Genomic DNA, 14,242 nt, shown 5'->3' with positions numbered 1-14,242 from the left:
TGTAATGTGTTTTAAAAACAGTTTCATCTGTTTATTCAATGTGTTAATAAATATGTTTATTAAAGTGTTTGTTGGCTATTAAGCCATGCCTTATCAACCATCACATTGCGTTCAAAGTTTTGTCTAATAGGTCTTTGATTACTGTTTTGGTGATGCAGTTTCATTCATAAACTAAATAGTTCATTACTTAAGATTTTTAAACGCGTTTTCAATTAGTCTTTAAAAGAAAGGTGTTTTCAATAATACAAAAAAAGAAAAAAATGATTTCAATAATTCTTAATTAAAATTTTTAAATATGTTTTCAATAATTCTTTAAAAAAATAAATATTAATAATTTCAATAATTTTTAATTAAAATAATACAAAAAAGAACAAAACTTTTCAATAAAATAGAATGATCTGAAAAGCATAAAGAGTACATGCATAGGGGATCGATTACTATTTTGGTGATGCACACTTCCATTCATAAACTGAATAGTTCATTACTTAAGATTTTTAAATGCGTTTTCAACTATACTTTAATAGAAAAAAAAAGCGCGTTTTCAATAATACAAAAAAAAAAATAATAATTTCAATAATTCTTAAAATTTTTAAACATGTTTTCAATAATTCTTTAAAAAAAAAAAAAAATAAACCACAAAGAGCGTGTTCAATAATTCTTTAAAAAAAATAAATAAATATTAATAATTTCAACAATTTTTAATTAAGAAAAAAAAAAAAAAAAAAAAAAAAAACTTTTCAATGATTATCAAATGAAATAGAATTCTCTGAAAAGCATAAAGAGTACACGCATAGGAGAGATATAAGTCTGAGAGAGAAAAAGCGAAGGAAATAATTTGTCTTGTCACCGCTTCCGGAAGCAGACACACTGGAAGTTAGGCAGTACGTTTTCGTTTTTAATGATTTAACTTGGTGGTACTAACTTAACAGGGTGAGATAATCCAATGAAAAAAATAAGAAAAAAAAAGACTTACCTGATCATCATCTTCAACAACAACAAGGATGAGCTTTTTATTTTTAAAGTTTAATGAACTGATTTTGGGCCTAGAAATCGATGAGAAAAGGAATTCTATATTAAAACATGGAAGATATTTATTAGCATAAACTATCATAAGAAAAGAGTTCTTATTAATTTTAAAGTTAGAAATTTTGTCAGAATTAATTATTTAAATCAATAAAGTAACAGCATGAAAGACTTGAAAGATTATCTATAAACTAGCAGGGTTATCTAATGTTGCTCGGGATCAAATAATAATCAACGATGTTTCACATTCACATATTTTTATTGTCATGAAAATCGGTGGAATCGTTCATTTTGCAATCAAATCGATTGATTGCCTATTCTAGTTGGGAACCCATCGCAGTACACCAGGAGAAAGTTTCACATGCGTCTTGCAGTGACTTGGTTCACAATACATTGTAGTCTACATTGCACCTAAGAGAACCTACTGTTGATTTAAAAAATTACTAGCATTTCAGCTCGTCGTTGCCCGGGTGTTTGGAGGTGTATGTTGAGCAAAAAAAAAAAAAGTGGTAGTAGGAAGGCAGGCTCGAACCCGTACTGCGAAGGAGGAAAAGAATGGGAAAAAATGTGATGTCTTTGCTGTTACGACCACCGCCAAACTGGAAGTGACGTAGGTTTTAATTAAGGCTAGACAATTGAAAAGAGGGGATAACTTTCGAAAATATTGTTGAAAAAAGCGACCCCACCCCCTGTAGAAAAGTGCTCAGTTGAAGATGAAGATATTAATGTTTTTAGCCAATTTTTCGTCTAAAAGGTCGAACTTCAAAACGATACTGATCTTGTAAAAACCCGTCGCCTCTGTCGAAAGTTTTAAGCAGACATGCAAACATACATACATTTATATATTGGTAACTCAAATTTTTGATCCAAACCGATTAAAAAACTTGCCCTATCTCTGAATACCTTTTATGTAAAATTTCAAATGTTTAGACCAGAAATTGTTTGAGTAATTTGGTAGAGACCGAAGCAGTCAAATTTTTTTTAACTTTGACCCCTATTATGACCCCTTAAGATTTATTGCTTTGGGCTCAAATCAAGTTATTAAGTTAGATCCATGTACAAGGAATCTATATCTAAAATTTCAAGTGTTTCAACCCAAAATTGGCGGAGGAATTTGGTAGAGTTCTCAAAGGTCAAATCGTTGAACTTTGACCCCTTAACAGCCAAATTTTTGGCCGAAAACGGATTACAAAGATTTTCCAAATCTCAGTACCCTGTATATCAAATTTCGTGTCTGTAGACTGAAAATTGACAGTGTTATTATGTAGGGAAATGTACAGACAGACAGACACACAGACAGACGTTTTCATAAATATAGATTTTTAGTTACAATAGCTTGAATTTAAGTTTAAAAAGCAAAAATCAAGTATCATGGTTCAATTGTGTTTTAAACACAAACATTCATTTTAAACACTCTCCTGTCATATCAAAGAACTTGCTGTTGATTTTATGTCAGGCCTTTCAACTTGTGTGGTAATAAAACTTCTCATATGCACTTGCGATCTTAGACTGTGTAAGGTGTTAACTTTATCCAAAATTATCTGTTCCTTCTTACATTGGATTATTTCGCTTATTGATACTTATCAAAGACATTCCGATATAAAACCTATCTAAGAACACTGACAGGCACAAAATACCTTTATGTGAGATTTCATAAAAATTGGGCCAACCATTTTCAAGTCCATAGGGAACGAATTCACAGATACACAAAGTTCCTTTTATATAAAAGTAAAGATTTACGTGACTGAAAAATGTATTTAGAAAATTAATTCCTATTTCAGTCACATAAATTCCTTAGAGTTGAAAACAAAACACATTCAAATTGGATTATTTTGTGTTCTTTATTTTTTTCCATGACTAAGGCATTCATTTTTTTTTGTTTTTTTTTTCCACCTAAGCAGAAGCAGTTCCTTTTTTCTCTCTAACAATAATAAAATTGCAACATCCAAAAATCATAGCTGAGCTAAAATCTTTATATACTGCCACCTCTGACTCCCAACAGTGTCTAAATTTGCATCATAATTATTCTTGTATCAGAAGGGTTCCAGGTTCACATGCCAGAGTATCTCTACAGCGAGCACATGCCAACCGTGGGCGCTTATTGCTATGCCTCTACATACCATTACTACAAACATTTTTAAAATTCATATTTCAAACAATAATTCCAGAATTGACTCCCCTAAATTGCAGTTGCCTTTTAGATCATAAACAAGTCAGCTGAGTTAATCTTTTGTTAAATTGACAATCAGTTGCTTTATGAGCCTTCAAAATTTGAAAGCCTTCAAAGACTTAAAATGAAGTGCTTGACTGGGTTTCAATCTATGGTCCCCCCTTGCCAAACTTTCACAAAAAACACCAGTCTAGCAGAAAACAATATCAATAATTTCCCCCACTCTTTATCTGTGCCTAAACCTAAACGTAGATCCCATGAACAAAGCTTCTTTCTTAGAACTGCATGCCTATGGAATTATCTTGTTTTCCTGCTTTCCAGCTGACTACAATATGGTTGTCTTCAAGTCCAACGTAAACAAGTTCTTGATGAGCCATTCCACATAAATTAATAAATTTACCGAATTTCCATTACTAACAATTACTTTAACCCTTATATTCGAGTGGCCTCTTGGCCTTGATAAGTGTGATGCCTTTGTAAAAAAAAAATTTAAAAAATGAAAGTCATTTAACTGCATTTAATACAATTAGCAAAATCCTCATTTAAATTTGAGATTAAGATTGAAAATTTTGGAAGTCACTTGCATCTAGCAATTTTATAGAGATTAAAATATTACCTTTATAAAATTAGTTTTATAAAAATTTGGTTCAATTAGTAATTTAAATGATAAAACAATGCCATAATAATTTAATTTAACATTTTTTTTTTTTAATTTAAACAAAAGGCATAGGTCAAAAAAAATGTAAAACAAAAACAAAAATGAAACCCCTAACCTGGACAACGCTGGGTAGGTACAGGTACAAGATAAAAAAGATTATCTTTGCAGGGACGATTCAAAAAAAAAAAAAAAAGAAAAAAAAAATGTTACCACTTGAATACCTTTAACCTGGTGTGTGTGTATATATATACACACAGTATATATATAGGAAAATATTCATTCGTGTGTATCTACACACATACACCATTAGGTGTATTAAGGCAGCATTTTTTTTTTTTTTTTTAAATACTTAACAGTTCTACTGCTTGATTATGATTTTTACTTTTTCATATTTCTAATCTTTTATATCACAAATAAAAAATGAATAATGCTCTATAGGTATCATGAACATTTTCAATTCTTCATCGAATCCTCTTTAGCTTACAAAAATAAATTAACATTGAGAAAAGGAAAGAATTTAAAAAAAACGAATAGCTGAGGAAATTCTGTCTTTTTTATTTGTCATGTTTTCCTATATTCGGTTGGAAAAATACAGTTTTTACTTTGAGAAAGATAGAGAACTAGAGCTAACCAGAAAAATAGTCCAATCTTTTCTGTGTTTTCAAATACCAATATTCCTGTTGGTGTCAATCCTAGAGTGTAGCTGGAACCATCACGCCCCTGAAAAAAAATAATTTTTTTAAAAATGAATAAAAGCATAAGGTGAAAAAAAGAAATGAAAATAAAAACGAAAAAACAAAGAAACGAAAAAACAAAGAAACGAAACAAAAAAAACAAGGAAACGAAACAAAAAAACAAGGAAAAGAAACAAAAAAAAACAAGGAAAAGAAACAAAAAAACAAGGAAAAGAAACAAAAAAACAAGGAAAAGAAACAAAAAAACAAGGAAAAGAAACAAAAAAACAAGGAAAAGAAACAAAAAAACAAGGAAAACAAAAAAAACAAGGAAAACAAAAAAAAACAAGGAAAACAAAAAAAAACAAGGAAAACAAAAAAAAACAAGGAAAAGAAACAAAAAAAACAAAAAAACAAAAGAAACAAAAAAACAAAAGAAACAAAAAAAAACAAACAAAAAACAAAAGAAACAAAAAAAACAAAAGAAACAAAAAAAACAAAAGAAACAAAAAAACAAAAGAAACAAAAAAACAAAAGAAACAAAAAAACAAGGAAAAGAAACAAAAAAACAAGGAAAAGAAACAAAAAAACAAGGAAAAGAAACAAAAAAACAAGGAAAAGAAACAAAAAAACAAGGAAAAGAAACAAAAAAACAAGGAAAAGAAACAAAAAAAACAAGGAAAAGAAACAAAAAAAAACAAGGAAAAGAAACAAAAAAAAAACAAGAAAAAAAACATTTTGATCATGATAATTTGAATTGAGTTGCTTCCCTTTAAAACATGTTGGACCAAAACCTTACATCTTGCTTTGTCATAAAATTTGCTTTTCTTAATTAAAAAAAAAAAAACTATTTGATCAATTTATGATTTTGGGAATATGACGTTTTTATTCCATGATGGATATGTACATTGTAATTTTTTTTAAAAGGTTTTTCTCTATTTTTGTTTTGAAAATAGGATTAATTCTAAATAAGCAGCAAAAAATGATTTTATAATCTGAAAATTTTAATTACTATTGATATATAATAATTTTCAAAATAAATCGACACATTTGGCTAAGAGCAAGATGTAACTGTTCTGGTACTACACTTCATCTTTCTTGTCCTTTATAAGTGAGAAAGAAATCCTTAATTTTTGTCCTAGTCAAGAGTGTTCCTTATTAGGGTGCTGGATTTTCCTCATATTAAAAGAAAATCAACGTTGTGTCTCTCTCTGCCTTTGTGGGGAGGCAAATAAATAGACCTATTGGTTTGTTCACATAGTGTCGTCAACTATAATCATAGACTGAGGAAGGGAGAATTAGCGCCCACACTTGCAGTGGGGCCAAATAAGCCTTTTATTGCAGTCATCTATGAAAAGGAAATATTTTATTAAATGATACTTACTATCACCGTGTGCATATCAACACCGTACATTTCCAACCACTTGGCTTTATTCAAGTACTGCTGTTCTGCTTGAGCAGGAGTAATACCACTGTAAATTAAGAAAATAATTTAAATAAATAAAAAAAATAGAACATTTTTCATCAGTAAATTGAAAAAGAGAAAAACAATCTTAATTGAAAAAAAAACAAAAAAATCTTAAATTGATGCATATTTCAAAACTCCATGTTGTCCATTGACTTGAACTGGTGGCATTCGCTCAGGATGGGTTGAGCCACCTTCTCTCATAAAACACACAGCTGCCAGATGAATGTAAACCATGCATAATGGTCTGTAACGGCTAAGGTATTTATAGGCAGCCAATCTCAGGACCAGTGGCAAACACCAGCTGTGTGGACTAGAGATAGGTTCAATATCAGCTTGGCTGGTGTGTAACCACGTCTTCGCTTAGTCTTCCTGGCATCTTTACCAATCTTGGAGTGGTTCTGATTCTATAGCTTCATATATTGGAAATTATCAATATAACTGGATTTTTAATTACTGAAGAGTTTCTCTCTCTGACTTATTTACTGGTAATATAAACAGCTTGTAGTAATCTCCCTTTGTCTTAAGAGGTGACGTGCATTTTAAACTTGAATGACTGGATTCTGGTCAGGAATATGAAAAAAAACAAACAAACCAAAAAAAAAAAACAGTTCTATTTTTATTTTAATTTTTAAATTTGTCTAATAGGGAAAAAAAAAATCTTCCTTTGACTTTTTATATAAAAAGGATACATATGCAGTGTTTCATCTCTTTGGTGTATAGCTCTTTTTGCATACAGATGTAAAAAAATTAATAGACGCGTCTCTGTGTGTGCTGAGAAAATGTTATGTTGTTAATTCATTTGTTTCTTTTGTCATCATTGATATACCTTCCACAATACAAAGTTATTCAAAGAACAAAAAGGTACTTTTTTTTTATTTACTTCGTAATTAATTTAACTAAGGTTATTAATTAACCTAAGAAAGGTTGCAATAGGTACTACCACTTTCAGAGTTATTGATATGAATTCCTCTTGCTTACATAAGGATTGATGCTGCCAAACTTCTAATGCTTAGCCAACTATATTCCTGACCAGAATCCAGATATCTTCTGCATTGTTACATTTTGACATTTTATTTGTCAACTAAATTTTAATAAACATTTTGTGCCCATTAGTCATCGATTGACATCATAAAAATTCCTAAAAAGTATGTTCACGTATGTGAATCTATACAATACACTAAAGCAATTTTGCGTTTGTACATATTATCACTAGGGCTAAGACAACAGCATATTCTTTTCATTGTTTTGACTCTCGAGTATGCATCCATTGATATCCGATATGCTTTTACATAGAGTGATGTGGTTCTCGGTTGATTAACCGTGTTTAATTGGGTCGGATATATACTCGAGAGTTGTAACAATGAAAAGAATATGCTGTTGTCATAGCCCTAGTTATCACCCTCCACTCATCTTTTAAAAGATGGGATCATTTGATTGCCAACGATACAATTAAAAAAAAATCAATAACTTATAAAATTCATTTGACGTTGAACATGAAACTCAAATTAAAATACACTTTTTGGCCTTCAAGCTAAGATTAAAGTGTAGTATCTGCTCTGTCCAAAGATGGTACAATAATATAATCAAGTTTGTTGATGCTAGATATCAATTCTAAATTGAGAAAAAAAAAAAAAAAAAAATGTTCACCTTGGTTAAATTAAAAAACTTGCGTCATTTTGACTTCTGCTTTCTGTTCAGGAGACATCATGGCGGTGTATACTAAGAAATAGTGTCTTCTAATTAACGTTACGTAATGGTTTTCAATTTCCTTATAACTGAAAATTCAACAATCTTTTTACTTTAGATTTTTTGCTAAAATAAAATACTTTACTGCATTCATGCTTGAGATTTATATATATATATATATATATATATATATATATATATATATATATATATATATATATATATGTTTTACTTTTAATTTAATCATTACATGAACGAAACAAACCGCCTTGGCTTGGACAGTCTATGCATGGTCCCCCTCTGATGCTGTATATGAGATGATGCCACAAAAAATAGTGAAGAAATGATGAATGTGAGAATTGTGAAGGGTCAATGTTGAGTTAGAGGTAAGGCAAATGTATATGTTCAAGAGTGCGAAGCAGAATTTTTCCAGGGTCAGCAATACTGAATTTATATGAAAAACGATTGCCTTCAGATTTTCGCCAAGTTTCAGAAAAATCTAATGGATGGGACAAAAGTTATAGGGTAAAAAAAAATGTAATTTTTTGCAATTTTGGGACATTTGTGACCCCTTTTGAGCTCCTGGAAATGCCAAATCCCAGTGAAAATGGACAAACTGTGCAGTTTCATGCCTTAAGACATGTATATTTGAATTCAGCACCATAGAAGCCCACTATATAGACATACATATCCAATTTTTGAGTAATATGAAAAAAGAGCTTCAAAAAGGCATATCTTTTTTTAGCCCTAAAAGTCCCAGAGTGATGCGAACCAGAATTTTGCCAGGGTCACCCGTACTGAATTTACATTAAGAACAATGGCCTCCACATTTTGGCCAAGTTTCAGGAAAATTTAATCGATGGATCAAACGCTATGGGGCAAAACGTGTCATTTTTGGCTATTTTTACCTCTTGAGCCCCTGGGGACGCTGAATTCCTGTGTAAATGGATAACTGTGCAGTTTCAGGCCTTAACACATGTATATTTGAGTTGGCCACCATGAAAAAACACCATATAGTCAGACATCAAGTTTTTGTTGCGAAACATGAAAAAAGAGCCACAAAAAGGGGTGTACTTAGCACTAAAAGTCCCTGGGGACACGAACCAGAATTTTGCCAGGGTCATTCATACTGGATTTATATTAAGAAAACTGAGCTCCACATTTTAGCCAAGTTTCAGAAAAATCTAATGGATGGATCAAAAGTTATAGGGCAAAATGTGTAATTTTTTTATCATTTTGGGGCATTTTTGACATCTTGAGCCAACGGGAATTTTTGCAAAAAAACATTTCTTTACTGTGCACATCTATTTAATGAAATACAATTTGTGGCAAAATTTCAGGAAAAACTAATGGACGGTTGTCTGGTAATCGTCCGGACTAACAGACGCACGGACTAACAGACATACGGATGCCACTGAAGACATAGGTCCCTTTCTGATAAATTGGGGGACCAATATAAGAAATACTTTCTGTCTGTGTGTGTGTGTTAGAATTTTTGCTAACATAAGAAACATATTTTGATATCAAAACATCTTACTTTTAGAAAATGGAAAATACTGCATTAATAAATAATTCCCAATAAATAAAGCGGATGTCATGCTCAGAAATTGAAACTGAGACCTGGCAACCTTCAATCTGATATTCTACAAAGTGAGCTCGTCATATTTTCTTATGAATAGATCCTAAAACCTTACCACTTTGTATTACGAGTAAATTTATTTTTGATCGAAAGAGGAAACATTTTTTCTAGTTTTTGCATTTTTGTAACTGTCAACTAGGTAATCTGTTGGAATGCAGTTTGAAATAGCATTTACATCAAGTGTATTTTTTCGATGTTCCATAGAAAACTCTTGAATAAGCTGTCAGTCTGTCATGCTTAAGTTTAAAACAGCAATTTAATTGTTAAGCACACATGTTGCACCGGAGCACGTTAATATTCGTTCTTGTTTCTGACCTTACCTTACTTTCTGGTATTGTTTATAAATAGCAAGTTCCATTTCTTCAGTTTGGTTGGGTACAAATCGAAATTCGGAGATGACACCAGGTGTGTGCTCTTTTGCATCGAAATCACCAAGTTCAGCTGGAAATAGGAAAAAAAATAGGAAAAAAAATAGGAAAAAAAATAGGAAAAAAACAAAACAAAATAATAATGAAGACAAAAAAGGGAGATAATCACGCTATCTAGTTTTATGAGTAAATTATTAATTATTTGCTAAATAGTTTAGTTTGAATATATAAACCAAGAACATTGGCATTTAACAGAACTAAATGCAACACATCAATATTCAGAACTGTTCTATTATGCTGTATGGAATAAACTATGAAAAGACCCTGGTCCCCTTGCTTGGATTTTCCAAGATAGCTACCGAATTCATTAAAATGACCATTACTCTTTATTATATTGTGAATTTCGATAAAACCAAAGTAATAAAGAAGCGTGATATTTTACCACTACGCTATGAGTCCATAGGAAGTGAAAAGCGTTCAAATTTATCGATGTCAATCAAAAAGTTAAGAATCACGCAGGTGCAGAAATGAACGTTGGCCAGTTAAGCTTTCCACCATTTCATTTATTTGTTTCCCCACCATGTTGGGGAAACCAAGCTCCTCAAAAAAAAAAAAAAAAAAGGGGGGGGGGACTCTCAAATGAATAGCAATTGCCTGATATGGAAGGTTTCCCCAACATTGATCAAAGCTAATTGCCTTTCTGGATGTCTCGGCACGAAAGGCCGCTGACGACTTTGCTTCAATGAGTTTTGCTTTATTTATACGAAAAAAAAAGACGAACAAAAGTCTATCAAAATAAATGTAGAGACGCTGTGCGTTCACAAATCGTAGATATTATAATCTAGGGAGTATATAAAAAGTTCTCCAAAAATACTAACCCTTTCTTAGACATGCAAAAACACACGCGCTACTTTTGCCTTATATATATATATATATATATATATACTAGGTGTTGCCCGGGTGTTTAGAGGTGTGTTTGGGGGGGGGGGGTTAAATCAAAACAATATGGAACAAAGAATAAGCGAAGTAATAACCCTGTTTAAATATTATATAAAAGACAATGTTAAAACTTTAAAAAAAATGTGAAAAATGGCATAACTGCTTCAATATTAAAACTTTCAAAATAAAAAAAAATATTACATCACCATTTGAACTTGCAACCTTAAGATAATGATGCCACGCCTTAACCCACTGAGCTAAGAGTGTGTCAGCGAAATTGGGTCGTTTTTTTAATATTTACACTAATTCAAGAAAGACCTTTTTTGCGCATGTGTATACGGCTACCTTGTTATGAAGGAACGATTTTTTGCTACCCCTCCCTGCAGAAAAGTGTCCCGTTGAGGGTAAAGGAAATAATGTTTTTAGCCAATTTTTTTATATTTGTTGTCCAAAGGTTCAAGCTTCAAAATGATACCTATCTGGTGAAAATCTGTTGCCTGTATCGAAAGTTTTTGCAAGACATACAAACACACACACACACACATTTTGCCTTTTATATATATAGACTAGCGTGGGTGCCCGACATTGCCTGGGTGTGTGTGTGTAGGAAAAAAGTTTTGGTAAGCAAGTAGGCTCAAACCAGAAGCCTTGAGGCGAAAGCAGAATAGAAAGTGATAGTCTTACTACAATTACTACAACTTACCACAACGTTACGAGGGCTGCGGAATGAGAATTAAACAATTAAAAATTAAGTGAATGAGTTCACAAAGGTGCGTAAATTTAATGAGATCAAACATCACGCCATAGGGAAATGAAATCCCGCACTTAACTTTGGCTGCAAGCCAGTTTCTGCATATTCCCAAGATGTTAGGAAAAACCAGCTCCCCCATAAAAAGGGGAGTGTCCAAATGAATAACACTTGCTTGATATGATGGGTCTTCCCAGCATCGATCAAAGCTTATTGCTTTTCTGGACATCCCTGGCACGAATCCCAGGGAGGTGGTTTGCTACAGATTCAGTTTTGCTTTTTTATACAGAAAACCCAAACAAACGCACAAAGAACAATAGCGCGAAAATAGTGTGTAAAAGTCGCTCAAATAAAAGGTAGACATAATCTCCTTTCATAAATTGTAGATATTATAATCTAGGGGGTATATAAACAGTTCAAAGAAACAGTAATTCCCCCCCCCCCCACCGAGCTCCCCACCCCGAAAAAAGCCTTTGCCGGACATACAAAAAAAAAAAAAAGCACACTAACACACATTTTTGCTTTTATATTATACTAGCAAGGGTACCCGGCGTTGCCCAGGATTTGGAGGTGTGTGTGGTTTTGGGTAAATCAAAACACCAGGGTGTTTGTATCGGGAGGGAAGGGGGGGTAAAATAAAAGTTTTGGTAGGTAAGTATGAAGGATCGAACCCAAACCCTTGAGTCGAAGTTGGAAATTAAAGTGTGAAAAAAAATTTAAAAAAACGTGCAACGTTAACCACTGGGCCACCATGAAATAGTAACAGAAACATGCTTGAATTAATTTAAGTATTAAAACTTGGCAGGTGCCCGTACTTAATGAGATCAACTTTGACTGCGGGGCAGGATTTTTATTTTTTTTTTTGTTTCCCCAAGATGTTGTAGGAAAAACCAGCTCCCCATAAAAAGGGGATTGCCCAAATTGAATAGCAATTGTCTGATATGAGGAGAAACTCCATATTTATGAAAGCTGATTGCTTTCGGACATTTCCGGACATGCGGCGATCGAAAAATCTTGAATATTTATCTTTTCAAAGTCGAGCAAATTAAACAGACAGGAAGCCCCCGTTGTTAACTCTTAGATATTATCATTTAGACGTGAGATAAAAAGTTTTTAAGAAGGAATGAGCCGACCGAGAAGTCTAGCGAAAAAAAGCCTTTTACAGACATACACAAAAAGCGAACATACATACATTTTCGCTTTTATATTTATATATATATATATATATATATATATATATATATATATATAACTACTTAATTTACTCACATAAAAGCGAACATACATACATTTTCGCTTTTATAGATATATATATATATATATATATATAAATTTACTCACATAAAATTAATATACGAAAGTATAGATTTATGCATAAACTTTAAGTATTTACTTCAAAAGTGCTCAATACGTAGGTAGAGCTAGTTAGTAAGTTATAAAATGTATATGACGATTAAGCTACACTGAATATTCCGCGTTTCATCCACTCTAGAGCATAAGCCTGAAGAATCCTAGAGTGGATGAAACACGGAATATTCAGTGTAGCTTAATTGCCATATACATTTTACAACTTACTATATATATAATTCCAGATTAATATTTTCCAGAGGTGAAGCAACCAATGAATTTTTAACAAGGTTCTTACAAGAGTGCTCAATACCAAAGTAGGGCAAGATATATATATTTTAATCATTTTACGTAAACATTTATACGTTGCTACACATTCATGAGCATGTTTCGGTCAGCCAGTTATAAGTAACTAGAGATCCCTTCAGGCGATATTAGTAATACAAAAGAGTTTGTAATCGCCATATACATTTTATAACTTACTATATATATATATATATATATATATATATATACATATATATATATGTGTGTGTGTCTGCGGGTAAGTATAGAAGGGTATTATGCTTACAATATCCGTTCTTTCTTCTCACATCTGGATGTCAAACTCTTCCACTTTTATATCATCCTTTCCATTGTTATCTCTCATGACTAGCTAACCATTTTTAGTGTTAGAGGGGTGCAAGGTTGTTCCATTATAACACTTAAGCTACTAATTTTATGTTTGTAAGCGGATTTTTAATAGTGTAGCTTTAAATGAAAAAAAAAAAAGATGGACGCAACTAAACTTAAGCTACTAATTTTATGTTTGTAAGCGGATTTTTAATAGTGTAGCTTTAAATGAAACAAAAAAAAAGATGGACGCAACTAAACTTAAGCTACTAATTTTATGTTTGTAAGCAAATTTTTAATAGTGTAGCTTTAAATGAAAAAAAAAAAGATGGGCGCAACTAAAATTAAGCTACTAATTTTATGTTTGTAAGCGGATTTTTAATAGTGTAGCTTTAAATGAAAAAAAAAAAAAGATGGACGCAACTAAACTTAAGCTACTAATTTTATGTTTGTAAGCGGATTTTTAATAGTGTAGCTTTAAATGAAAAAAAAAAAAAGATGGACGCAACTAAAATTAAGCTACTAATTTTATGTTTGTAAGCGGATTTTTAATAGTGTAGCTTTAAATGAAAAAAAAAAAAAGATGGACGCAACTAAACTTAAGCTACTAATTTTATGTTTGTAAGCGGATTTTTAATAGTGTAGCTTTAAATGAAAAAAAAAAAAAGATGGACGCAACTAAAATTAAGCTACTAATTTTATGTTTGTAAGCGGATTTTTAATAGTGTAGCTTTAAATGAAAAAAAAACAAAAAAAGATGGACACAACTAAACTCGTAGAAAAAGCCGCAACGATGAAAATAATCTTAAAATAATTAAGATCATTGTGTATAATGCTCACATGCATGACAACTCATCAAGCATAGGGAAGTGATAAATTATGGAAAGAGAGAGAGAGTAATACTCAACAA

At 31.6% G+C, this 14,242-nt stretch overlaps 1 protein-coding gene across 6 annotated transcripts in view; it reads right to left on the bottom strand.

Annotated features, from left to right (window-relative positions):
• Positions 1–14,242, bottom strand: part of LOC145263202 (uncharacterized) — a 420,826-nt gene that overhangs the window by 111,241 nt on the left and 295,343 nt on the right. For all 6 annotated transcript variants that reach the window (XR_013864489.1, XR_013864490.1, XM_080120271.1 and 3 more), the window contains exons 6-9: positions 9,639–9,759; positions 5,910–5,997; positions 4,483–4,571; positions 974–1,043 (exon numbers count right to left, since the gene is read on the bottom strand). Coding sequence is in view for 4 of the 6 variants with exons in the window: in XM_080120271.1 (XP_079976397.1) it covers positions 974–1,043; positions 4,483–4,571; positions 5,910–5,997; positions 9,639–9,759 (368 nt within the window). In the remaining 2 variants the exon portion in view is untranslated. The remainder of the gene's footprint in view (positions 1–973; positions 1,044–4,482; positions 4,572–5,909; positions 5,998–9,638; positions 9,760–14,242) is intronic.

The sequence above is a fragment of the Euprymna scolopes genome, chromosome 38 (assembly GCF_053919585.1).
Source record: "Euprymna scolopes isolate OS-2025 chromosome 38, ASM5391958v1, whole genome shotgun sequence".
NCBI classification, from domain to species: Eukaryota; Metazoa; Mollusca; class Cephalopoda; order Sepiida; family Sepiolidae; genus Euprymna; species Euprymna scolopes.
Note: the sequence above shows the minus strand (reverse complement) of the source record. Positions and strands in the feature narration are given on the sequence as shown.